Genomic DNA, 24352 nt, shown 5'->3' on the forward strand with positions numbered 1-24352 from the left:
AGTGAATTCACCATTATAATAAAATGAGCAGGGTCTGCCTCAGCCAACAAATTCCACAGAAACAGTAGATGTCCCTCAGAGGTTGAAAGGAAATCCATGGAGAGAAAAGCCCCAAAGAGGTTTGGGTGGAGGTAAAATTAATTTGGACTGGTAACATGAAAAACATCTTGATAGAAAGACACTGTACATGTGTGAATAGTTATCTTGTATAATTTTTAATTTGTTAAATTATTGATTTCTCTTTGATCTGATTGATGAGTGACACCATTTTAGGCCTCATGAGGATGATGGACAAAGCTAAGGTAGGAAGAGATGTTGTGAGGTAGGTGGGTTGAGTTAAAACCCTATTCAGATTGATAGGTGTGTGTACATGGCTCCTTGCACTGTGCATACTCACCAGGAGTGCTTGTGTGGATGCATGCTCTGTTGAATCAAGGTAGGAATTCCATTGGGCAACTTGCCATCATCTGGCGCACTGTCTGTTGGGAAACTTTGGTGATGCACGATGTGGCAGAAACTAGTCGTGCAGGGATGACTGGAAGCAAGGGTTAAGTTCCCATCATGTGACTTTCTCCATCCCATAATGCCATCCATATCCCATAATTTTTGCACCTTTTTTAAAACCCCCACAACATTGCATAGCACTTCTCACTGTCTGTCTTCTCTGACAGAAGCATGGAGCCTTCACAGCTCTTCACTATTGTCATGAGTGTTGCAAACACAGGTTGAAGAATCCTTCAGTATTTGCAGAGCCGCAGGAAGAACCACAACAATGGGGGACATGATGATTTTGTGGAAGACAGATTGCTTTGGGACATATTGAAAACCAGTTCAAGATTGTTAGAGACATTCACGGAGCAGCTGCAGATGCTGCAGTGCTGCTTCTGGGCCTAAGAAACAAATGCCAGCTGATGAGATTGCATCGTAATGCAGGATTGGGACGATGATAAGTGGCTGCAGAAGGCCACATTTCTGGATCTGTGGGCTGAGCTTGCACCAGCCCTTCAGTGCAGGGACACCAGAATGAGAGCTGTACTGACAGTTGAGAAGCAAGTGGTGTTTGCTCTGTGATAGCTCAGCATACAGGATTGCTACCATTCAGTGGGAAATCATTTTGGAGTTGGAAAATGCCAGTCATGCAATTGTATAGGACCATTAATTGTCCAGTGCTGCATAGGACTGTGACTCTTGGTAATGTGCAAGACCTAGAATATCAGGGTTGGAAGGGACCTCAGGAGGTCATCTAGTCCAACCCCCTGCTCAAAGCAGGACCAGTCCCCAACTGTCTCCCTCAAGGATTGAGCTCACAACCCTGTGTTTAGCAGGCCAATGCTCAAACCACTGAGGTATCCCTCCCTCCCAATTCATATTAGATGAATTTGCAGCAATAGGGTTCCAAAACTGCAATGGGACAATAGATGGCACGCACGTCCCTATTTTGGCACCAGAGTACATCAACAGAAATGGCTACTTTTCTATGGTTACGCAAGCATTGGTGGATCACCAGGTATGCTTCACCGATATCAGTGTTGGCTGGTCAGGGAAGGTGCATGACATTCACATCTTTAAGATCACAGGACTGTTCAGAAAGCTACAAGCAGGGACATTTTTTCCCAACCAGCGGATTACCATTGACAACGTTGAAATGCCAGTAAAGATCCTAGAGGACCCAACCTATCCCTTTTTCCCCTGGCTTATGAAGTCATACACTAGCCACCTCAACAACGCTAAGGAAAGAGTCAATTACCAGCTTAGGAGGTGCAGAATGACAGCTGAATGTGCTTTTAGTAGACTGAAGGGACGCTGGTGTGTTTATGCAATAGATTGGATCTCAGTGAGAAAAATATCCCAATGGATATAGCTGCCTGTTCTGTCCTGCATAATATCTGTGAGGCATAGGCGGGAAAGTTGCTGCCAGGAGGGAAGTGGTGGAGTGGCTGCTGAGTTGGAATAGCCAGACACACGGGCTAGTAGAAGAGCTCAATGCAGAGCTATACGGCTGAGGGAAGCCTTGAAAGAGCACTTAACAGTCAGGCACAGCAGTGTGGCATGGCAGATTGCTGTGCTCTACCTGGCCCTGAAGTTTTGGTGGCTATTAGGAATTGTGTGGTGCTTGGTGTACATTTATGAAGATAACACTGTCTGTTAGTGCACCTATTAATTCTGCAGTGCTTGCTGTACAATTTTAATTAGTACGCTGTTTGTCACTGATCCTGAGTTCTGTCACTCTGTACAAGAATAAGTAGTGGGTGCTTTGAGAAGCAATAGGCATCCTGCAGCATGTGTTGTTAAGTTATAAAGATGAATTATTTACCAAAATATAGATGTTTCTTGCATACCAAAAGCGGTGCAAAAAACCAATGTGCAATTAAAAAACAAGCAGAATAAAAATGTCTGAAATAAATGAACAGAATAGGGGAAAGAGCGTTCATGGCCATTTTCATTCATTTTGGCTACACATACAGCAATCGTAGCTCTCACTGGTGAGCGTATGTGAAGCTGTGGTTCCCCTTATTGTCCCCCAGCATGTAAAGGTAGGCTTAGGGATGAAGCCCTTGATGCCACGTGGAATGTTGAGGGCTGTGGAGCAGGTGCTAGAATGGAGTTTTCCGCTGACTGTGAAGGGAGGGAGACTGTGACTGTTGGACCTGTAGGTCAGTAAGAGTCTGCAGCATTCGTGTTTGCTGTCAGAGAAGCCCCATTTTGTCCTGATGCATCGTCTTCTGCTCCAGGGCCTCTCTCCGTACTGTCTGCAACATTAACGCTTCAAGCCCAGTGCAGCACTGGCTTGCAGGATCTCACTAGAACAGACCTGGGCAAACTACGAGCCCATGGGACCGTCTGACTGGCCCCTGAGCTCCCGGCTGGGGAGCCTAGTCCCCGGTCCCTCCCCTGCTTTTCCCCCTCCCCTGCAGTCACGCCGCTGCACAGGCCACGCTCTGGCCGCCGCTCTCACTGGGCAGCATGGGGAGCGCAGCTGGCTCTGCCCAGGTGTCACGGCTGCGAGCTCCTGCTGCTGGTAAGGGGGTGGAGAGCAGGGGTGGGTTGGGTAAGGGATCAGATGGTCCTGGGGAGCAGTCAGGGAGGAGGGGGTGGTTGGATGGAGTGGAGGTTTGGGAGGGGTAGTTAAGGGATGGGAAACAGGGTTTGGGAGTGGGAGTCTCGGGGGGCCTGACAGGGGGAAGTGGGGTGGATAGGGGTCAGGAGAACAGTCAGGACAGGGAGCGGCAGGGGTGGGATCCTGGGGGTCCTAGGAGGTGGTCAGGGGATGAGGAACAGAGGTCGGTTGGATAGGGGGGTGAGAGTTCCTGGAGGGGGCGGTCAGGGGACAAGGAGCAGGGGTGTTGGATAGGTTGGGGGCTCTGAGGGGGGCAGTCGGGGATGGGAAGTGGGAGGGGACAGATAGGCGGCAGTGCCAGACTGTTTCGGGAGGCACAGCCTTCCCTACCAGGCCCTCCAAACATTGCGCAACTCCGATGTGGCCCTCGGGCCAAAAAGTTTGCCCACCACTGCAGTAGAATATATCCGCCTGTTTCCTCTTCTTTCTCCTTATTATGGTCAGTCATTCTGTGGGGGTGGAGGGGCAGCAGCAGTTACAGACGGAACACCCAGAGATATCATTGTATTTAGAGTCACAATGGGAGGTGAAAGTTGAGTTTCAGCACTCTTTTCCTTTGTTCTGCCAAAGTTTTAAACAAGACATGCTTATTGACACTTCAGCCCTAGTGCGGCTCTGCATAGCACCGCCCTCCAGCGTGAGTGAAGGTGCTGCATGGCCCAGTGAGGGAAGGCCTGGCCACGAGGAAGGAATCGTTCTGTTGCATGAAACAATAAAATTTCAGCCCAGATTTCTATAATGGCACCGAGCACTGGTGCTACTTTCCATAGACGGTGGTAATTCTAGCTGATATCTCACTCATGAGGGCAACAAAGACACAGAGAGCACAGCTGCTGGTGGTGTCCCTAAGCTATCCAGGCCCATACACTGCTAGTCTGTTTACTGGAATGGTGCTTGCCAAAGTCATTGTGGAGTGGCACGGGAAAGAGTCCTACTATGGAGGAAGAAATAAGGCAGCCATCCCTAGAAGCCTTTGGGAGACGATTGCAGAGTTCTTCCATGAAAGTTTCATTGTGACCTCTCAGCAGGATTCAAGGGACATCCCTGTGTGTACACACAAACTGCTCTGTATGTGCCCTTCTCTCCTCCTTCCCAACTAAGTCTACAGGGGAATGAAAAGCAGATAACAACTCTACCTCTGTTTGTTGTATAGCTTCCTCTTCTAGTGTGAGCAAATTACTGAAAAGTCAATACTTGTATCCTGCTACACTGGGGTTGGGTAGCATCTGCACATTTAAACATTGTAATGGGACATGCATTCACATACTTACCTGAGGTTCCTTCCCCGACATCGAGCTTACTCACTCACTAGACTGCAGTGGACCCTCGGAAAGATGCTCGCTTGTGGCATAGTTGGACCCCCAGGTTGCATGTCCCTCATCCTCCTTGCTGGGGGAACACAGCAGAGGTCTGTGTCTGGGGCTCCTTGGAGGTATATAAAGTGCTCTCTGTGTGTGGTGGTGCGGGGGGTGTCTGTGTCTGCCAAATATGGCATGCAACTCAATAAAAAAAGCAGCAGGTCTGCAGCTCAGCACCAGATTTATGTTGGCCTACCACAGATCCTTCACTTTCACACAGCACCGCCGCTGAGCCCTGTCGTACCCCTTCTCCAGCATCCCCCATGCAATCTGCCCGTAGAGGTCAGTGTTTGTACAATTGCTCCCACGGGCCCAAGAGAGCCAATACCTCCTGTCTACTCCAGGCAAGAGCACATCGCCAGCACGGTCAGTTGAGCAGCTGCACACAACAAAGGAGAGCTGCAAGGTGTGCTCCCCAAGCTGGGCAATAAAGAAAAGTAATTTAAAAAATATGTAGGGTCTTAAAGGGGGTAGTGACTTCTGGTCTCTATGCCCCCTGGACAGTGGAGTTCACAACTATGACCAGAGTGGTCAGTGTCAGGCATTGTGGGACAGCTGCTGGAGGGCTGTTAAGGGTGGACATAGGTTACATGGTGTCTACACTTGCACTGCATTGACCAAAGTAGGTCAACTATGACGCAATGCTGTTTGGGGAGATGGTGTTACTGCATCCCCGTAAGGGGGCACTTATGTTGGCAGGACACAAATTTGAGCAGACACATGCACAAATAGGTTGATGCAAGATGACTTAGGTCAAGTTAACTTCATAGAGTGTAGACCAACCCTAAGGAATTGCTCCTTTTTTTTCTTGGTTCCTCCTGCATTTAGAGAAGGATTTTGTTCACTCCTTGCAAGTAAACAAGATTACATCAAAGACAATGCCAAACGCCATCAATTTCTATTTCCAATGGGAACATCCTCAGGGACCCAAAATTTACTAGCCACTCAGGTCAAAAAAGTGCAATAGTACCATTTGTTTGCCTGAGAACAGCCTCTTTCCCAATGCAACACTGGTGCAGCTGATATCAGCAGAGGTGTTTAAGCTGGAGGCCTTCAATTTAAAAGGGGACGGAGGTGGAGTGTTGTCCATGAGGGAGTCTTTGAAGCATATTTCTTCCTTCACATTGGTCTTAGATAGTTTGGAGCAACTGACCTGCAAAGAATGCTGAAAATTCTATCTATTTTCATTTGGAGAATGCAGTGAGAGTCATGTTTCCGGACAAGGGGAAGTGCTTTTGTTTTTTTATTGGGGGTGGCTCTGCTGATTTCTTGTTTTATGAAATGTGTTTTTAATTGATGCCATGGGTGCTTTTATATTGTGTTCTAAACCCAAATGAATATTCACCAAGTACTCATCTTGCTTAATTTGTAAGAGCGGATGGGATCATAGCACAAGACGTATGGCTACAGGTCAATGAGGCACTCATAGCCCTCGTCCAGACTAACCCGCGGCATCGGCGGGTTAAAATCGATTGCTCGGGGATCGATATATCGCGTCTAGTCTGGACGCGGTGTATCGATCCCCGAGCGTGCTTACATCGATTCCGGAACTCCATCAATCCGAACGGAGTTCCGGAATCGACGCGGAGAGCCGCGGACATCGATGCCGCGCCGTCCAGACTGGTGAGTACCTCGATTTTAGAAATTCGACTTCAGCTACGTTATTCACGTAGCTGAAGTTGCGTATCTAAAATCGATTTTAATTCCTAGTCTGGACGTGGCCTTAGACAGTGGAGCACTCTTAGTGAACAGTACTTTATGTGCATGAATGAACATTTTCAAACTTGGGTGACTAAAGTTAAGTGCCTAAATAAATGATATAATTATTTGTAAACAGTTCTGAGTGCCCACAACTCCTTTTGAATCAATGGAAGCTGTGGGTGCTCAGCACCAATGAGAATTGGGTCACTTAATTATATACCGAACTTTAGGCTCTCAGGTTTGAAGATTTGGCCCCACTTATCATAAATGGACTGAGTAGTTCCTCCCAAAAGAATGATATATACTAGTAATACCTTCACACATTTGACCACACAGGAGGCAGTTGATTCTAAAAATAAAGAGGAACTATATAGCCTCTTTTTCATTTCTCTTTCCAGTTGGTGGGTTGGTTTGTTTTGTTTTAGTTACTAGGGATATTTACATGAAAACAGGATCTTTGTTTCTCAATACTTCACATGCTCTTCCTGCTTATTCCTTGCCAGAAGTTATTATTATCTGTTTTTGATGGTGGAATCACTTCCAGGGGAGCTAGCATGATATCTAAGAAAGTCTGACACATTTTGGCAGCAAATACGAAGTGGGAGCAGGTGAACTTTCAAGACTAAAGATCTTGTTTTCATATAAACGTTATTAAACACTTTACAAACAAACAAAAATCTGCCACACAAGTAAAATGGTTTCTGTATAGGATTTTTTTCTGAGTTTTTCAGGAGCTTGGTTAAAGTTTGAAAGACCACTGTATATGAGGTGATATACGCTACATTTCTCAGAGTAAATTTACATGCACAAAATAGTTCTAGTCATGAGTTGTATTAAAATAAACATGGGTTCATTTGTAGATTAAAACTGCTTTCTGAAATATTTATAACAACTCTGATTTGAAGTTTTTCTTTTTTTTTTTTAATAAATCTTTTTACTTTCTTCTGTTAGCCCTAGCTTGGGAGGGTAATTTACTTTGCAGTGCAGAGTTAAAAGTCTGTAGTTTGCTTTATAATCAAATTAGGTGGAAGGAAATCCTAGAGGAAATGTACAAAGATTTACATGTCTTTTTAGGCAGCTCTAGTGATTAGGCAATATTTTAGATTTCATGGAAATGTATATCCAGCTGAAATGTCAGAAAGTCAAGAAAGCTAAAATATACTGTGACTATTATCCAGAGTGTCTATCTTTATAGTCCTCAGAAATAGAGATGTTAAAATTAAGTGTGAAATGATCTATCTTTTGTCTAAGAACATTACATTCTTACAGAATTGTCTCTTGATTTCTAGATGCAGACAATAAGAGGAACAGGCATGGAATAAAATCTTCCACCTTCATGGAAAAAAGGGTAATTTGAATCCAAGCAGTTTTATTTAAAACCTAAACCACCGCTGTAGCTAAAGACATGGAGGAATCCACTTTGTGTTGTTACATGTTTAGCTAGACTTCTGCAAGAAATTGTGTTAGCATATTCCAAAAATGGGAAGTCAGGAGCAGCCGCATTTCCTAAATAGCAACTTCTCATTCTCTACTTCAGTCTTATAATTCCCTTGAAGCAATACATTTCACATTCACAGTTACTTTGGGTGGAACTAATTCCACCTCAGTGTCATCTGGTGCAACTGCACTGAAATTGGGGCCACTTAAACCAAGGTTGGTTTTGGCCCTGTGACTTGTGATCTTGGCTTATACAGAAAGTTTTTTTCTCCTGAGTTGCATTTCTTCTGTAAAGTACCAGGATACAAGAGAACACATGAGATGCCATGACACCATTGGCTGATATGACAGTCGGCCATACCAGAGCACTAGGATAGGGGAAAAGTGATTTTTCCTTAAACACAGAGGTCTTGCATGGCCGAATAGCACATAGTTACATCTCTTTATTTTTAATAAGTCACATTGATTTCAACTAGCACTGCTTCATTTGAGAAACTACAACTATATGTGCAGATTTTAATTCTTAACATGAAGGTTCTCTCAAACTTAGACATTAAGACTGCATCTGGACTCTCATGAACAGGGCTACTGGAGGAGGGCAAGTGGGGCAATTTTCCCCAGGCCCCACAGGGGCCCCCCATGAGAATGTAGTATTCTATACTATTGCAATTTTTTTTTTATGGAAGGAGCCCCCGAAATTGCTTTGTCTCAGGCCCCCTGAATCCTCTGGGCAGCCCTGCTCATGAAGGCCATAGGCCAAATCATGCCTGCATTTTTGTAGCTCTTGTAAAGCAGACTTCTAATTCCAGTTTATTTAGGTACGTCTACACTACAGGATTCCGATTTTACATAAACCGGTTTTATAAAACAGATTGTATAAAGTCGAGTGCACCTGGCCACACTAAGCACATTAATTCGGCGGTGTGCGTCCATGGTCCGAGGCTAACGTCAATTTCCGGAGCGTTGCACTGTGGGTAGCTATTCCATAGCTATCCCATAGTTCCCGCAGTCTCCCCCCGCCCCTTAGAATTCTGGGTTGAGAGCCCAGTGGCTGATGGGGCAAAAATCATTGTCGCAGGTGGTTCTGGGTAAATGTTGTCAGTCATTCCTTCCTCCGGGAAAGCAATGGCAGACAATCATTTCGCGCCCTTTTTCCCTGGATTGCCCTGGCAGATGCCATAGCACGGCAACCATAGAGCCTGTTCAGCTTTTTTTTTTTTTACAGTCACTGTATGTGTACTGGATGCCGCAGACAGAGGCGATACTCCAGCGCTACACAGCAGCATTCATTTGCTTTTGCATGATAGCAGAGATGGTTACCAGTTGTTCTGCACTGTTTGCTGCCAGTGTAAATAGCTAGTGAGATGACGGTTATCTGTCTTTCTGTACTGTCCGCTGCTATCATGGGTGCCCCTGGCTGAGATCGGCTGGGGGTGCAAAAGCAAAACTGGGAATGACTCCCCGAGTCAATCCCTCCTTTATGGTTTCTAAAAATAGAGTCAGTCCTGCCTAGAATATGGAGCAAGTGTACTAGAGAACCAGTGTATCAGAGAGCACAGCTGCTCTGTCTCAGATCCCGCAGAAATGATGAGCTATATGCCATTCACAGGGGGGGTGCCCCTGCAACAATCCCACCCGTTGCTTCCCTTCTCCCCCAACCTTCCTGGGCTACCATGGCAGTGTCCCCATTTCTGTCATGAAGTTATAAAGAATGCAGGAATAAGAAACAGTGACTTGTTAGTGAGATAAAATGAGGAGGAGGCAGCCTCCAGATGCTATGACAGTCCAAGCAGGACATTAAGCGGTGTGGAGGAGAGGAGCCCAGCATCCCGCTGCTATGATAGTCCAGGCAGTACAGAATCTTTTCTTTACACAGGAAAGGGAGGGGGCTGATGGAGCTCAGTCCCCAGTTGCTATGATGAGGACGGTTACCAGCCGTTCTGTCCCATCTACTGGGAATGAGCAGGAATCATTCCTATTTTTACCCAGGCGCCCCCAGCCGACCTCACCTGAGGCAAGCCAGGAGCACTCACGGGCTGATGGTGACAACGAATATCAGTCATATTGTACCATCTGCCACCAGGGAGGGGAGAGGAGCGGATACTGCTCTTCACTGCTGCAGCATCGCGTCTACCAGCAGCATTCAGTAGACATAGGGTGACACTGAAAGAAGAAGAAACGCTTTCTTTCGCTTTTCTTTCACGTGGGGTGGGGGGAGTAAATTGACGAGCTATTCCCTGAACACGCCGGACAATGTGTTTGAACCTACAGGCATTGGGAGCTCAGCCAAGAATGCAAATACTTTTCGGAGACTGCTGTGGACTGTGGGATAGCTGGAGTCCTCAGTACCCCCTCTCTCCCTCCATGAGCGTCCATTTGAGTCTCTGGCTTCCCATTACGCTTGTCACGCGGCACTGTGTAGCCTGGAGATTTTTTTTTTCAAACGCTTTGGCATTTCGTCTTCTGTAACAGAGCTCTGATAGAACAGATTTGTCTCCCCATACAGCGATCAGATCCAGTATCTCCCGTACGGTCCATGCTGGAGCTCTTTTTGGATTTGGGACTGCATCGCCACCCGTGCTGATCAGAGCTCCACGCTGGGCAAACAGGAAATGAAATTCAAAATTTCGCAGGGCTTTTCCTGTTTACCTGGCTACTGCATCCGAGTTCAGATTGCTGTCCAGAGCAGTCACAGTGGTGCACTGTGGGATACCGCCCGGAGGCCAATACCGTCGATTTGCGGCCACACTAACCCTAATTCGATATGGTAATACCGATTTTAGCGCTACTCCTCTCGTTGGGGAGGAGTACAGAAACCAATTTAAAGAGCCCTTTATATCGATATAAAGGGCCTTGTAGTGTGGACAGGTACAGCGTTAAATCAGTTTAACACTGCTAAAATCGGTTTAAACGCGTAGTGTAGACCAGGCCTTAGACTCTCAAGGTGATATCCTGGCTCCATTAAAGTCCACATCAAAACTCCCATTGACTTCAGTGGGGCCAAGATTCCACTCGAGTGCACTACAAATATATATATATATGGGTCTATGGTTATAAAAAGCTGAAGGGAGCGTCCAGCATCCTGAGTTGCACCCATGATTATGAAAATATTTAAAATGACAGGCCATGCAGACTCATGTCTTGATACATTCTAAACGTGGTGCTGGCACAGCAGTCTCATTGGATGCAGTGCACTGCCACATCGAGGTCAGCGTTCAGGACAAAATCATAGCTCAGTCTTCTGGCTCTCAGCTAGAGAGCAGCACGCTGACTTCTAGAGAGCAGGATGCTCTGTGCATGGTGACATCCCCTCTAGCAGACAGGTGGAGAGTTACTGACTGTTTCCAGGGAAGCCATATCAAGCTTTCCTCAGCAGACAAATAGTTGCTGCAACTCACAAGACCGAAATCTCTGACGCCTTTTTAGCCTCCACAATGCATAGCATAATCCATCTAGCAATGGAGGACTTGGAAGCTCTGAGTCCTTAGCATTTCAGATGGGAAGATATGAATAGGGAGTCTGATCTTCTTGTGTAGTCTACTACTACTCTTAGATTCACCAGGTGTATTCTGTGGGCTCTTTCCTCCAGGCTCCAGATGCCTTGAGCTGTTTGGGTTCCCATGTGTGCTTCCCAGCACTCCAGGCTGGTGTCAATTGTGAGAACCAGAGGATCTGGAAGGCATATGGGCATACCTTTGTGGACATTGCCCTGGGCTGACCACAATTTTCAGAAGCTGAGCACCAGCATCGGGATCTTTATTTGATCCTTCCAGTGTTATGGAGAGCGGTTGCACACCTTTAAGATGAAGCTGTGAAGGTGCCTGATGTGTGATTGTTCCCATAGATTGACCTCTCTGCATGACACTAGGAGGCCTCACAGTTGAAGGCCCAGTGCTCTGGTGGGCCTCTTGCAGCTCCAGAACAATGTGGAAAGCGCTGTCTCTAGTGATGGGTAGATCTTTATTAAAATCTCTGTGTACACTCCCAGGTGACTTAGTTTTGTGGACAGAGTCAAGGAGCTTTTCTTGACATTGATAAAGCATTGTGCTTGCAGGGTATTCAGCATCAGGGACATGGCCCTGTTATCAGGGATGGAGCTTTGCTCAAGATGTGGTCCAGGAGAGGATACGTGTAGACACTCTGTGACCTGAGTCTGGCTATGATTATCACCACCTTCTTTGTAAGGATCCTGGGGGTCAAGGACAGGCCGAATGGGAATAGCCAGTATTGATAATGCTACCTGCCATAAGCAAACCTTAAAAATCTGTGGTGATGCAGTCTGATAGGAATATGGAGATATGCATCCACCAGATCCATTGAAGTCAGAAGATCCATCTGGAACATGGATGACACAGTAGAGGCCAGGGTCGCCATCCAAAACTTAATTTTCTTCATCCACTTGTTGCCTTTTGAAAATGGCTTTGATTGCCCCTGTCGAACAATGAAGAAGATGGACTAATAGAACCCTGAGAATCTTTCTTCTGAGGAGATGCTCTCTATCATGCCCATGTCTAAAAGATGAGATATCTCTTTCTGGATCAGACTGTGCTTTCCAGGGTTGTTGGAGATGGAGGACTGGATAGGGAACAGATGAGGTAGGGCCCATAGCTCAAGGGAATATCCCTAACTCACTTGTCTGTGATTGATGTAAACCATTCCTCCAGGAAATGGGAAATTCTACCTCCTAGATTCAGTGCTGAGCAGAGGCCTATGCAGTCTTTACCATAAAGAAGCTTTGGGAGGGGTGGGATTCCCCCTGACCTTTCACCTCAGACCTCGGTTCTGTGGCTTTCCTTTGGAGAACCTGCTTTCCCTTTGTTGGTATTTCTGTGAGGATGAAGGCTAAAAGGAGCATCTCTGTCTGAGGGCCAGTCTATACTCTTTCCTGAAGCCATTACGTGTCATCGGGAGAGACTGTTTGGATTTTGCCACACTGTCTGCCACTACATCATCTAGCTTTTCTCAAAAAAGAAGGAAGTCTGTAAACTTGGCAGGTCACAGAAACCTGCTTTGAGTGGGTATCAACCTTCCAGGGTCAGAGCCATAGCTGGCACCTGGTTACTGAGCATGGCTCTGGCTGAGAATCTCATTGCATCCATTGAGGTGTCACCTACAAACGCTGTTTCTGGGAAAACTCTTCAAAATAGAGTCAAAGTCAGGGTGATCTCTACCCTTACGGGTCCTGAGATCTTCCAACCAGGACAGCGATGCCCTTGCAAAGCAGGTGGCTGGTAGGGAAGCCTTGAGGGGGCTGAGGTCTCAAAGTCTTTTTTGGGAGTGGCCTCCATCTTTCTATCCATGGGGTTCTTACGATTGGACTCCCCTTCTGAGGGGGTAACCATATCTTTGACTTGGGATGCTATAGAGGTGTCAACCTTTGGTATTTCTGAATAGGGTCCTTTGGTTTCTGAATCTTATAGAACCTGAGGTAATTTTTGTTAATGTGAATGCCCTCATTGGGTTTCTCCCATTCATCCCTGATCACTTCCTCAAAGGAAGAGTGTAGGGGAATCGCAGCTCCAGGGACGATTTTGAGGGAAGAAATTTATTCTGAGGCTTACTTGTAGGAGTCTGTTTGGGTTGAATCTTAATAGTGGAGACAACCTTGCTGCATCTGGCCTCAAATTTTGCAAGGGAGGTGGGAGGAGATCCATCTCCATGAGCTGCACAGAGGCGGGCAGCAGCCCAGACGTTCAGAAATGCAGGAGGCGCTGGCTACAAAACAGTGGAATTACTCCAGGGATGAATTTGTCCCAATATGCATGCAGCACTGCTTCCACAGTTCTCCCACATTAGAGTACGTCCTAAATGAATACAGACATAGGAGATAAGACGTAGAAGGGCTATGTATTTAGTTAATTCAACGTAAATCACTTGTCACAGGACTAACCAGAAACACCTCATTGAGCTGGAATAGTCCAAAGTGTAAAAAATTTTCCAACAGCTTTGTGCCTTTCTAACACCTTCTCCACTTATATGGATGTGAGAATTAAATGTTAGAATGGCACGTCTATTATACCAGCACAGCGCGTTATAAATTCACGTACAGCTCATATCAGTATGGGTTTATTTTGGTTATTCAGAGAGAACAGAACACTAAAAATAAAAAAAGGTGGTGGTCAGTTTAGTGAGGGTGTTTTTTAGTCAGATTATTTTTGTTGCTCTTCTTTAGTTGTTCACTTTTTAATTGATTGTAAATAAACAGAATGAATGACTTTTTGAAAAACTGGGTATAACTATTTTAGTATTGACCGTTTTTCTCTCTCAGGCTTTGTGTACACTAACACTGTTGTTGGCAAACCTTTTGTCAGCCCAGGGTGTGACAAAAAAAAAGCCACCCTGACCAATTTAAGTTTCACCAACAAAAGTGCCAGTGTGAACAGTGCTATGTCATTGGGAGACGCGCTCCTGCCAGCTATCGCTGCTTGTTGGAGGTGGTTTGGGGAGAGCTCTGTCCTGCTGGCACAGAGCGGCTACACAGGAGATCTTACAGCAGCGCAGCTGCAGCGGTACAGCTGTGCCACTGTAGGTCAGTTGTGTAGCCGTGGCCTTAGTAAATGTGGAAATAGTTGCTTTCTTTCCTCTAAGCAGTAAACGTCCCTACTGGTATAAACGTACAGTATTTTGTTTTGTTTTCAACAGAGCACAGAAGAGACAGCAACAGAAAATAGTTTACGACTTTTAAGGAAAAAACGTAACACACACAAAGGTTTGACAAATAATTAATATTATTACCGCGATTTGATGTTATAATAAATTGTACTGAAATGGTCAGTGTGAGGTCAGGTCACCTCCTAGTAGCTGAATCACAGCTATATGTTATATGAATCACAGCTATATGTTTCCTTTTTTTCTCCGTTGGCTAATTCTCTGCATACTGGCAACGGAGTGGAGTTCTGATTTGCAGAACAGCTGTGTGATTTCAAAATAATTGTGCAGGAAGCAAATCCCACTGCTTTGGCTGAGGGCCATTATTATCCAATAAGAGTCAATTATTCCCCAGTGGTTATATAATCCCTTTACCCTGAGTGGCTGCTGGGTTCAGAACTCCTCATCAGTAGGCCCACAGCAAACATGGATGGCTCAGCTTCTGCCCACTCCCCTCCCTTCAGATATGAAATGAGATTACATTTAGAAAGGAAAATTACTCTTAGCTGGAAAATTAACATTAGCCTCCTTTAAAGGGGAAGGAGGAACAGGCAGTAGAGTTATTGAGAAGGCTGGTGTGACGTGTTAATGGGGCCAGAAGTTGAGGTAACCATTAGGGGATATTCATAAGTTATAGAACAGATGCTTAATTCTGCATTTGTAAGAGTGTTACAAAGGGGTAGGTGGGTCTTGAAAGTCACCAACAAAATGTGTTATCTAATTTATGAACATCCTCTTAGTTGTGGCTAGCAAGATGTGGAGATGAGGCCGGTAGCCAGTTAAGAGTACAGGTGAGACAATGTCAAGCCCATTTCCGTACAAAAACTATTCAAAGACATTTCCAGTTATTGCTGGTTGATAACCAGCCCCTCAAAATGTTTTAGGCCACCATGCAGTCATTACCTCAAAAGAAAGCATGGTCTTTGAATAGTGGATGTACACTGTATTATAAAATGCATTGTAACGTGTTTTATTTTGATTTAGCTCTTGTAATTGCATCTTTCTGTAGTAAAGCAAGTGGTCGAGCAGCCTGCTTAGTAGGTAGCGTTCCTTTCCAATGTTTTATACTGCACAAAAAGCACTGTTGTAATTACCCATTGGGATTACTCTTCCAAATAATGAGAGAGTTTGTATTAAAGAGGCAAAAGTGGCATTTACCTACGGTATATGATAGCTAAATTCAGTGTGCTTGAAATACATTACCATGGTTTTTTTTTTAAATTATACCACTCTGTATTACTGCTACAACTGTACTTCAACAAGCAGAAGACCCTCATAGAAAATGCTGGAACATTTTATTTATGTATTATAGGATATCTGGTATAAGCAGAGCTGTTCTTTCTTTCTTTCTCTCAATGTCCCACCGATAACAAAATTATATATAAAGCAGTTTTTTAACTCTGACATTTGCTCCTGTAATTTATTCTTCACCTGAAGTCCTAATCCTTAGAGCTGCATCCTCATAATCCTCTTCACAATAACTAACTGATGTCAAAACCTAAGATCCTGATTTGAAGTGGGGAAAAAACCTGCAGGAGCAAATAATCCTGTAAAAACATCTGTTTTCATGAAAATGTCCTGCGAAAGAAACAAACACAGAGCGAACAGTAATTTGTTGGTTTTGGCGTGTTTTCCAAAGTTGCCAGGCGTGCTCAGCAGCTCTTTTTCGTGAGGACCCATGCTTTAATAATGGGATTTGTTATACTTTCTCCTGAGGTCTTTACTCAAACCCTTCAAATCAAGAGACAGTTTATCTTTTTTCAAAACAAAGGAGGTGCACACTTTAATACAAAGTGTACACATGTTCCTCCTTTCAAACAGCCCATTTATTTTAGCATAATTGATGACTGTCCTCAGACAGACTGAGTTAAAAACGGGAACATATATTTTCCTAGTTTTCCAGCAGCTGCAAAGTTGCCATATAAAGTGGACTGCAATAAGGCAAGTGAATTGCTGTGTCATTTGGGAGATCCATGTTCAGGTACGGATGCTATTCTTCAGCCAAATCCTGTTCAAAGTATTCCCTATTAGAACTATTTCTCCCCATTCCTGTTCAAACCATGCAGCAGCATTAAGAGAGAATGTAGTGAAAGCTATCTGATTTACTAGACTGAGAGATGCATGGAGGAATATGAATCTAATGAAGGATTGTGGTGATACACTTTGCCTGCCTGGAATTGAGGGGGGTTTATTACTGGCACTGTGCCTATTGGCTTCTGACCCTTTCAGTGTCTCATCTGAAAGGGTTAAGGAGGTAGCATTAGAACCATTACTTTAGCCATGTTCACTCACATCCAGGAGAGTGCGGATAGGAGCTGCTGCAATTAGCGTAAAGCAGTGCTTCTGAAAGCTGGTCCGCTGCTTGTTCAGGGAAAGCCCCTGGTGGTCCGGGCTGGTTTGTTTACCTGCCGCGTCCACAGGTTTGGCCGATCGCAGCTCTCACTGGCCGCAGTTTGCCGCTCCAGGCCAATGGGGGAAGGGCAGCCAGCACATCCCTCGGCCTGTGCCGCTTCCCGCAGCCCCTATTGGCCTGGAGCGGCGAACCGCAGCCAGTGGGAGCCACGATCGGCTGAGCCTGCAGACATGGCAGGTAAACAAACAGGGCCAGACTGCCAGGGGCTTTCCCTGAACAAGCAGCAGACCGGCTTTCAGAAGCACTGGTGTAAAGGACTTTGAGATACAATGAACTACAGTAACTGTGCTGAGACACAATTTCAGCAGAAGTATGTGTTGTATATTTTAACAGCAAGAATAGACTTTCTTAGGAAGTGCAAACAGGCTGGACTTCTGGACGGCATATTTAAAGAAATGCTCGACACACTTCACCTTGCAAAGGAAAAACTGATGGATGACAACACTTCAGAAACAGGTACTGTGAACAAATAGGAACTCTGCTTTGGACAGATTCTGAGTTGAGCCATTTAATTCTTGGTACTTTAACTCAGGGTCATGTTCACCTTTTTAGAGCCCTAAATGGTTTGAGTGTTGGTTACCTAAGAGACCATCTCTCGCTTCCTCTGCTATCCTACTTCAGTGGGGTGTTAGTGGCATGGGGGCAAGGAACTGCCAAGAATTCATTATCTGTGAAAGCGCCTCAAGTCTGGAATTTGTTAAACAAGCCCCTTCCCCCAACATACACACATAGCTTAGTCTGCCAGATCCCAGGGATGCTGCAAGATGTATCAAGCATTTTCAGAAAAGGGTGTTTGAAAGGTTGTGAAGATTTTATCTGGACTGGGGTTGTGTCTTATTTCATCACAGAGGAATGAGCAATCTTTGTTAAAGATTGTTACAACAGCATATGAAAAAAATTGCATAAGAATGCATTAAGTCTTGTAATAGATTATTTAGATTAACATAAATTTAAAATATATTGGGGGTTCAGATATAGCTACAGTACTTGTACGAAACACTGTTCTTGAAGCAGTCAACCCAGCTTAACAATCTTATGGACAAAGCAACGTTAAAGAGAAGTTCAGATTTCACTTTGTGGTGCTTAGCCTTCTCAGGGTATGTCTACCCTGCCCACCGGATCGGTGGGCAGCGATTGATCCAGCGGGAATCAATTTATCTTGTCTAGTCATGATAAATTGTACTCCACTGCTGCGAGAGGCACAGGCAGAGTCCATGGGGGAGCAGCAGCAGTCGACTCACTGCAGTGAAGACACCGCGGTGAGTAGGTCTAAGTATGTCAACTTCAGCTACGTTATTCACATAGCTGAAGTTGCATAACTTAAATGGATTCCCCCTACAGTGTAGACCAGGCCTTAGTTTTCAAAATAGTCTACTGCTATATCCTTTTGAGGATGAAGGATATTATTGTAGTCGACACTGTTAAGGAAAGAGAAATAACCCAATTAACTAAATCTCTCTCATAAAAGAAGAGGTTTTTGCATAGCAAAAGTTGCCAGAAGTAATTAAAAAAAAACGTATTCACATCTTAGAATCTCACAGCACTTTATAAACATGAATTAAGTAATCCTCTGAACACCCATGTGAGGTGTGTAAGCATTATCTGTGTTTTACTGAGGGAAAACCTGGCACTAAAGCTTAATTTAATGATACTATGTTAACAAACACTATTTAAGGATGCTTCAAAGTCACTTCATGCATTTAGAAATGTAAACAATGTATTACCGTCTTCGACTGGGCACTTTCATATCATGTGATTTGCAAATAGCAGTTAAATTGGCTTCCAGCCACTTCTATCATGTGGCACATGGTCCCAGAGGTGTTGCAATAACTAGATTTTAAAACTTAAATACATTACATGAACTTGGGTACCAGACGAACAGCTCCTATTTAAATGGATCCCTATTAAAGGGGTGCAGACTGTATGTAAAATGTAATGAGGATCCCATTTATATCTTATTTTCCATAGGAAATTAGTGAAGTAAAATTGTGAAATTGACACTTCTTCCTTGGTATAAAATGACAGAAGGGCAATTAGTATCTTTCCCAGCATTCTAGCTTTCTGAGCTTAAAAGCCTCATAATTAAAACAATTGGTATAGTGTACAGATCGGTAGTTACCACTGTGCAATTTTTAAGTTCCTCTATGTTAACATGTAACAGTAAATCAACTTTTTTTTTCAACCCCTAGAATACGAGGAAACAGTAATATCACTTTTTGACTGTAGCCTGTTTGAAAATATACTTACAAATGTTCATTCAGGTATGTAAATATATATATATGCTACTATATAAAGTAACACTCCCAAAGGAGTAGTTATTAGAATTAAGGTTATTCTTCTGACGGTTATGGTATAGTATCAGTTTAAAATCAAAGCTTTCTTATGTTGTATGAACGCCCAAGTGAAATCATTGGCATCACTATCCTTAGAAACATAATATTGTACAAGTTTGTCTGTCTTATTTGAATCAGGACAAGAGGGTTTTCCATAGTTTTAACTATTTGAGTTTCAAGAACCTCATCTGACTTCTTGACTCAGTGGACCCTGCCTCTCTCCTACATGATGTGCTGATATCACTGGATTTCCGAATGCATTGTTTCTTCTCCTATATGTCTCCAAGGCCCCCACTCAGTCATTTATTTTAGACAGAACTCGTGTCTTTCAGGCTGACAGTTTAAACATTCCCTTCTCCTTCCCCGATTGCAATAGGTCAGAGATCGGCAACCTTTGGCAAACGGTTCGCCAGGGTAAGCACCCTGGTGGGCTGGGCCAGTTTGTTTACCTGCCGCGTCCGCAGGTTCGGCTGATCGCGGCTCCCACTGGCCACGGTTCGCCGCTCCAGGCCAATGGGGGTGGCGGGAAGTGGCAATTATTCTCAGGTACAGTGTTAGCAACTTGAAATGTTCGTAACCTAAAAAACACAATGTTTTTAAACCTGGCCTTATTTACTGTGAAAAATGTTTTTTTGTTTTTGTTTTTTTCTTACTATAGGAACAGAGGAAAAACTTCAGGAGCTTCTGGAAACTCGGAAAAGACTGGATACTCAGATTGAACTACTGCAAGATATAAAAGAAGTAATTCCTTTCCAGGAAAATATAGCTAGTGCATCTAGTTCAGTGTCTGAATAACCAATACTTCTCTTGATATCAACTTCCATATTAGAGATTTTCTACTGACAGAAACTGCATCTGGTCAGTGTATTAAAGTGACTTTCAGAGATAGGGGTGCACAGAAAAACAATTGGGTGTTTTACTCATATTTTATACCTCACTTTTGCAATAAATTTGTCCTTTTCCTTTTTAATTTTTACTGTGGCTCAAGGAGTGATAAACACTTAAATTTAAATACCGTCTGTACAAGCTTTTTTAAATACTCCATAAGCCACTTTTTAAAATCACTTCAGTTACAGCAGCCCCCTGTCATGTGATGTGTCTGTGATTCAATGTCTGCTTATAGCAGACAAAATCATTATTAAAAATTGTTAAGGCTTTCCAAAGAGGAATTTAACTAGACTTGCACTTGAAGCAGAAGGGTTTTTTATGACATTTTCTCAATTTATAGTATGTTAATGTTTAAGTACTTCTGTTTTAACTGCAATGGTGAGAGGTGGTGTCCATTAATTGCTTGTAAACACCTGAGGCTGGCTGGTGATCATCCTCTGAAAAATCATTCTATGTAAAATAGTTAGGGAATCAAATACTGCAGTAAGAACATTTATGGCTTCCATGTGTTATTTTGTCTTATTATATTAAAATTGTTTGAATACAGAAAAGCAGTACATTTAATTACAAAATTGCAAGTTAGTGACAAATTTGACAATAAAATTTTTTTGTAAAGAAAGTTGTGTATTGAAGAAAACTAGTGACAAAATCCGTTTACGCACCAAAATACTGTTCACAGTACAACCTTGTAGGTTCTCACTGCTAATCCACAGCCTTGCTGATTCTCACAAAACCCCTGGTTTCATCATACTTCATAGCTCAGCTCTAACAGAAGAAACAGTACAACAGGATATTCATATTAAGATTTTATTATTCTTAAATATACTAAAGAACCTTTGCTGCTGTACTGTGAAATAAATGAAATTAAACTACACTTAAATGCACTAAAATATACTTAGTTTTTCACACTTCACTTACTATTTTACACAGTTAACAATGAATGCACTCTGTCATTAGTGTAAATCAATAGTTCTATTGCATAGCTCTATTTGTTGCCTGTAGACAGCCAAAATGTGTCACAGGAGTCCTAAATTCAGGGATTGATAGATGGAACTATTTGAAGATGTTACTTCCAAGGACAAAAGCAAGTTACCAACATTCCAACAAGTCTTTCATCTCTACCTTCTGTGGAAAAGCAGCTAGACGGAGAAGCGCTAGAACAGGAGTCGGCAACCTTTCAGAAGTGCTGTGCTGTGCCGAGTCTTCGTTTATTCACTCTACTTTAAGGTTTTGCGTGCCAGTAATACAGTTTAATGTTTTTAGAAGGTCTCTTTCTAGAAGAAATATATAAACTATATTATTGTTGTATGTAAAGTTAATAAGGTTTCAAAATGTTTAAGAAGCTTCATTTAAAATTAAATTAAAATGCAGAGGTCCCCAGACCCATGGCCAGGATCCGGGCAGCGTGAGTGCCACTGAAAATCATCTTGCGTGCTGCCTTCAGCACCTGTGCCATAGGTTGCATACCCCAGTGCTAGAATACTAGTATGTCAAACAAATGTACATAACACCCTATGTATGTTCATAGCTCTACTTTTACTTGTGCTAGCCTTGTTCTCCTGTTGCAGTGATTGGCTTTCAAATCTACATCTGAGGGTTATGTCAATACTGGAGCTGGAGGTGTAATTTCCAGCACGAGTAGACATGCACACTAGCTTTGATCAAATTAGCTAAAAAATAGCAGTGTAGCTATGGCAGCACTGGCAGCAGGCAGGCTAATCAACCAAATACCCTGGATCTTGGGTGGGATGTATTCCAGCAGTTTCCCAGTGCTGCTGCAGCTAGCTAGAGCAAAGCTAGCACATATAAATTTGCATGAGCTAGAAATTCCACATCCAGCTCCAGGCTAGATGTAATCACAGTAGTATGAACTTGGATAATGATACTGAGCAGCATTTTCAAAATTGTCAGCGTAGTTTAAGAGCATAAGGCTATTGAACATCAGGAGAACTTAGGCTCCTTAGCAACTTTTGAAAACAGAATTTTGATAATTTTATCCGGTATGACTCACACCACAGCCAACTCTTGTCTTCTCAGTTTCCCCACTTGTGTTCACTCACCACAGCCTAACAGCCACTCAGTTCACAGGGACAGGATGCCTTGTCTATGGCTCTTACCCTGGGTGGAGGGGAGAGGGCCACGGGAGATGGTATGTTCCAGAAACTCTGCTTTTCAGTGCCTCTCCTTAGAGGTTCCTGGGTTTTATTTTCTTTCGTGACACCTCTGTGAAATTACCCATACAAATTTTAACAAATACAAGATTTTAACCAAACCTGGTTTGCTTAACATCTAGATTTACACTTAGCTGAACTCAATAAAGCATTCCCAGCTGGGGGGGGGGGGGGAGAGGGGAGTGGCTTTTTCAACCCTTCTTTCTGAGCACTCTGGTCTGCCTTCAGTGACAGTTGCTGTCCAGATAGCAGCCACCCTTGTGCTGTGACTAGGGCTTGCTTTTCAAGTCCCTATCACAGGGTCAGCTTGTATGTTCAGACATGCCTGTCCCTCGTGTCCGTAAGCAGCAAGGCGAGGTTTAATTAACTACAATTAACTTTGGTCAGGATTGCCATTTAGGCAGCAAAAAACCCAAGAACAATGATTAATGGTGGCCTTTCAAAGGCTTAATTAACTTCCCCGCTGCCGGAGCCTTTTGCTGCAGGGGGAATGGCTCCAGTAGCAGGACACTACACTGCTAAAAGTAGCAATGTAGATGGGAGAAGCATGGCTGGGCAGAGAGAGGCATGTAGGGTTTATACCCTAGGGTTCAGGCGTGTAGAGCACTCTATTCACCTAAGCTGTGCCTCCCCGTCTGCACTGCTATTTATACCTAGGAACTGACCAATTTCACAGCCATGAAAAACGTGTCACAGACTGAAATCTGGTCTCCCCCTTTTGTGTGTTTTTACCCATTACACACAGACTTCACAGGGAAGGCCAACATTTCTCAAATTGGGGGGTCCCAACCCAACAGGGAGTTGCGGAGGGGGGGTCGCAAGGTTATTTTAGGGAGGTCGCAGTATTGCTACCCTTCTGCGCTGCCTTCAAAGCTGGGCTGCTGGAGAGCGACAGCTGTTGGCCAGATGCCCAACTCTGAAGGCAGCGCCCAGCCTGCAGCAGCACAGAAGTAAGGGTGGCAATACCACACCCTCACCCTACAATAACCTTGTGACCCCTCCCCCTCCCACAACTTCTTTTTGAGTCAGGACCCTTATAATTACAACACTGTGAAATTTCAGCTTTAAATAGCTGAAATCATGAATGTTACAATTTTAAAAATCCTATGACCACGAAATTGACCAAAATGGACCATGAATTTGGTAAAGCCCTATTTATAGCCATGCTAGCTGGGCATGCAGCGGCTACATGCCGCTATAAGTGTAGACATACGATTAGTAAACAAACTAAGCAGGGTTTGTCATCATGAACTACAAACTGTGGACAGAGAGCCCAGACCCTCCATCTCAGGAATAAAATGATTTCTCACTGTAGGCAACCCTTAAGGAAGCAGTCAATTACTCCTGATTCCAACAATGGAGAGTAACTAGCCATAATCACAGTTTATTACATAAGAACGGCCATACTGGATCAGATCAAAGGTCCATCTAGCCCAGTATCCTGGACAGGGATCAATACCAGGTGCCCCAGAGGGAATGAACAGAACAGGTAATCATCAAATGATTCACCCCGTCACCCATTCCCAGCTTCTGGCAAACAGAGGCTAGGGACACCATCCCTGCCCCTCCTGGCTAATAGCCATTGATGGACCAATCCTCCAAGAATTTATCTAGTTTGTTTTTGAACCCTGTTACAGTCTGGGCTTTCACAACATCCTCTGGCAAGGAGTTCCACAGGTTGACTGTGCATTGTGTGAAAAAATACTTCTTTTTGTTTGTTTTAAACCTGCTGCCTATTAATTTCATTTGGTGACCCCTAGTTCTTGTGTTATGAGAAGTAAATAACTTTCTCCACACCAGTCATGATTTTATAGACCTCAATCACGTTCCCCCTGAGTCGTCTCTTTTCCAAGCTGAAAAGTCCCAGTTTTATTAATCTCTCCTCTTACGGAAGCCGTTCCATACCCCTAATCATTTTTGTTGCCCTTTTCTGAACCTTTTCCAATTCCAATATCTTTTTTGGAATGGGGCACACAGTATTCAAGACATGGGCATACCATGAATTTATATAAAGGCAATATGATATTTTTTGCCTTACTATCTATCCCTTTCTTAATGATTCCCAACATTCTGTTTGCTTTTTTGTCTGCCGCTGCACATTGAGTGGATGCTTTCAGAGACTATCCACAATGACTCCAAGATCTCTTTCTTAAGTGGTAACAGTTAATTTAGACCCCATCATTTTATATGTATAGTTGAGATTATATTTTCCAATGTGCATTACTTTGCATTTATCAACACTGAATTTCATCTGCCATTTTGTTGCCCAGTCACCCAGTTTTGAG

General features: G+C 43.8%; 1 protein-coding gene across 1 annotated transcript in view; it reads left to right on the forward strand.

Moving 5' to 3' along the window:
- Positions 1-20388, forward strand: part of SETDB2 (SET domain bifurcated histone lysine methyltransferase 2) — a 93829-nt gene extending 73441 nt beyond the window's left edge. The window contains exons 24-28 of the mRNA XM_050937806.1: positions 7467-7525; positions 14257-14323; positions 17009-17131; positions 18865-18936; positions 19667-20388. Coding sequence (XP_050793763.1) covers positions 7467-7525; positions 14257-14323; positions 17009-17131; positions 18865-18936; positions 19667-19803 — 458 coding nt within the window. The 3' untranslated portion in view covers positions 19804-20388. The remainder of the gene's footprint in view (positions 1-7466; positions 7526-14256; positions 14324-17008; positions 17132-18864; positions 18937-19666) is intronic.
- Positions 20389-24352: the final 3964 nt, after the last annotated feature.

The sequence above is a fragment of the Gopherus flavomarginatus genome, chromosome 1 (assembly GCF_025201925.1).
Source record: "Gopherus flavomarginatus isolate rGopFla2 chromosome 1, rGopFla2.mat.asm, whole genome shotgun sequence".
Taxonomy (NCBI): Eukaryota; Metazoa; Chordata; order Testudines; family Testudinidae; genus Gopherus; species Gopherus flavomarginatus.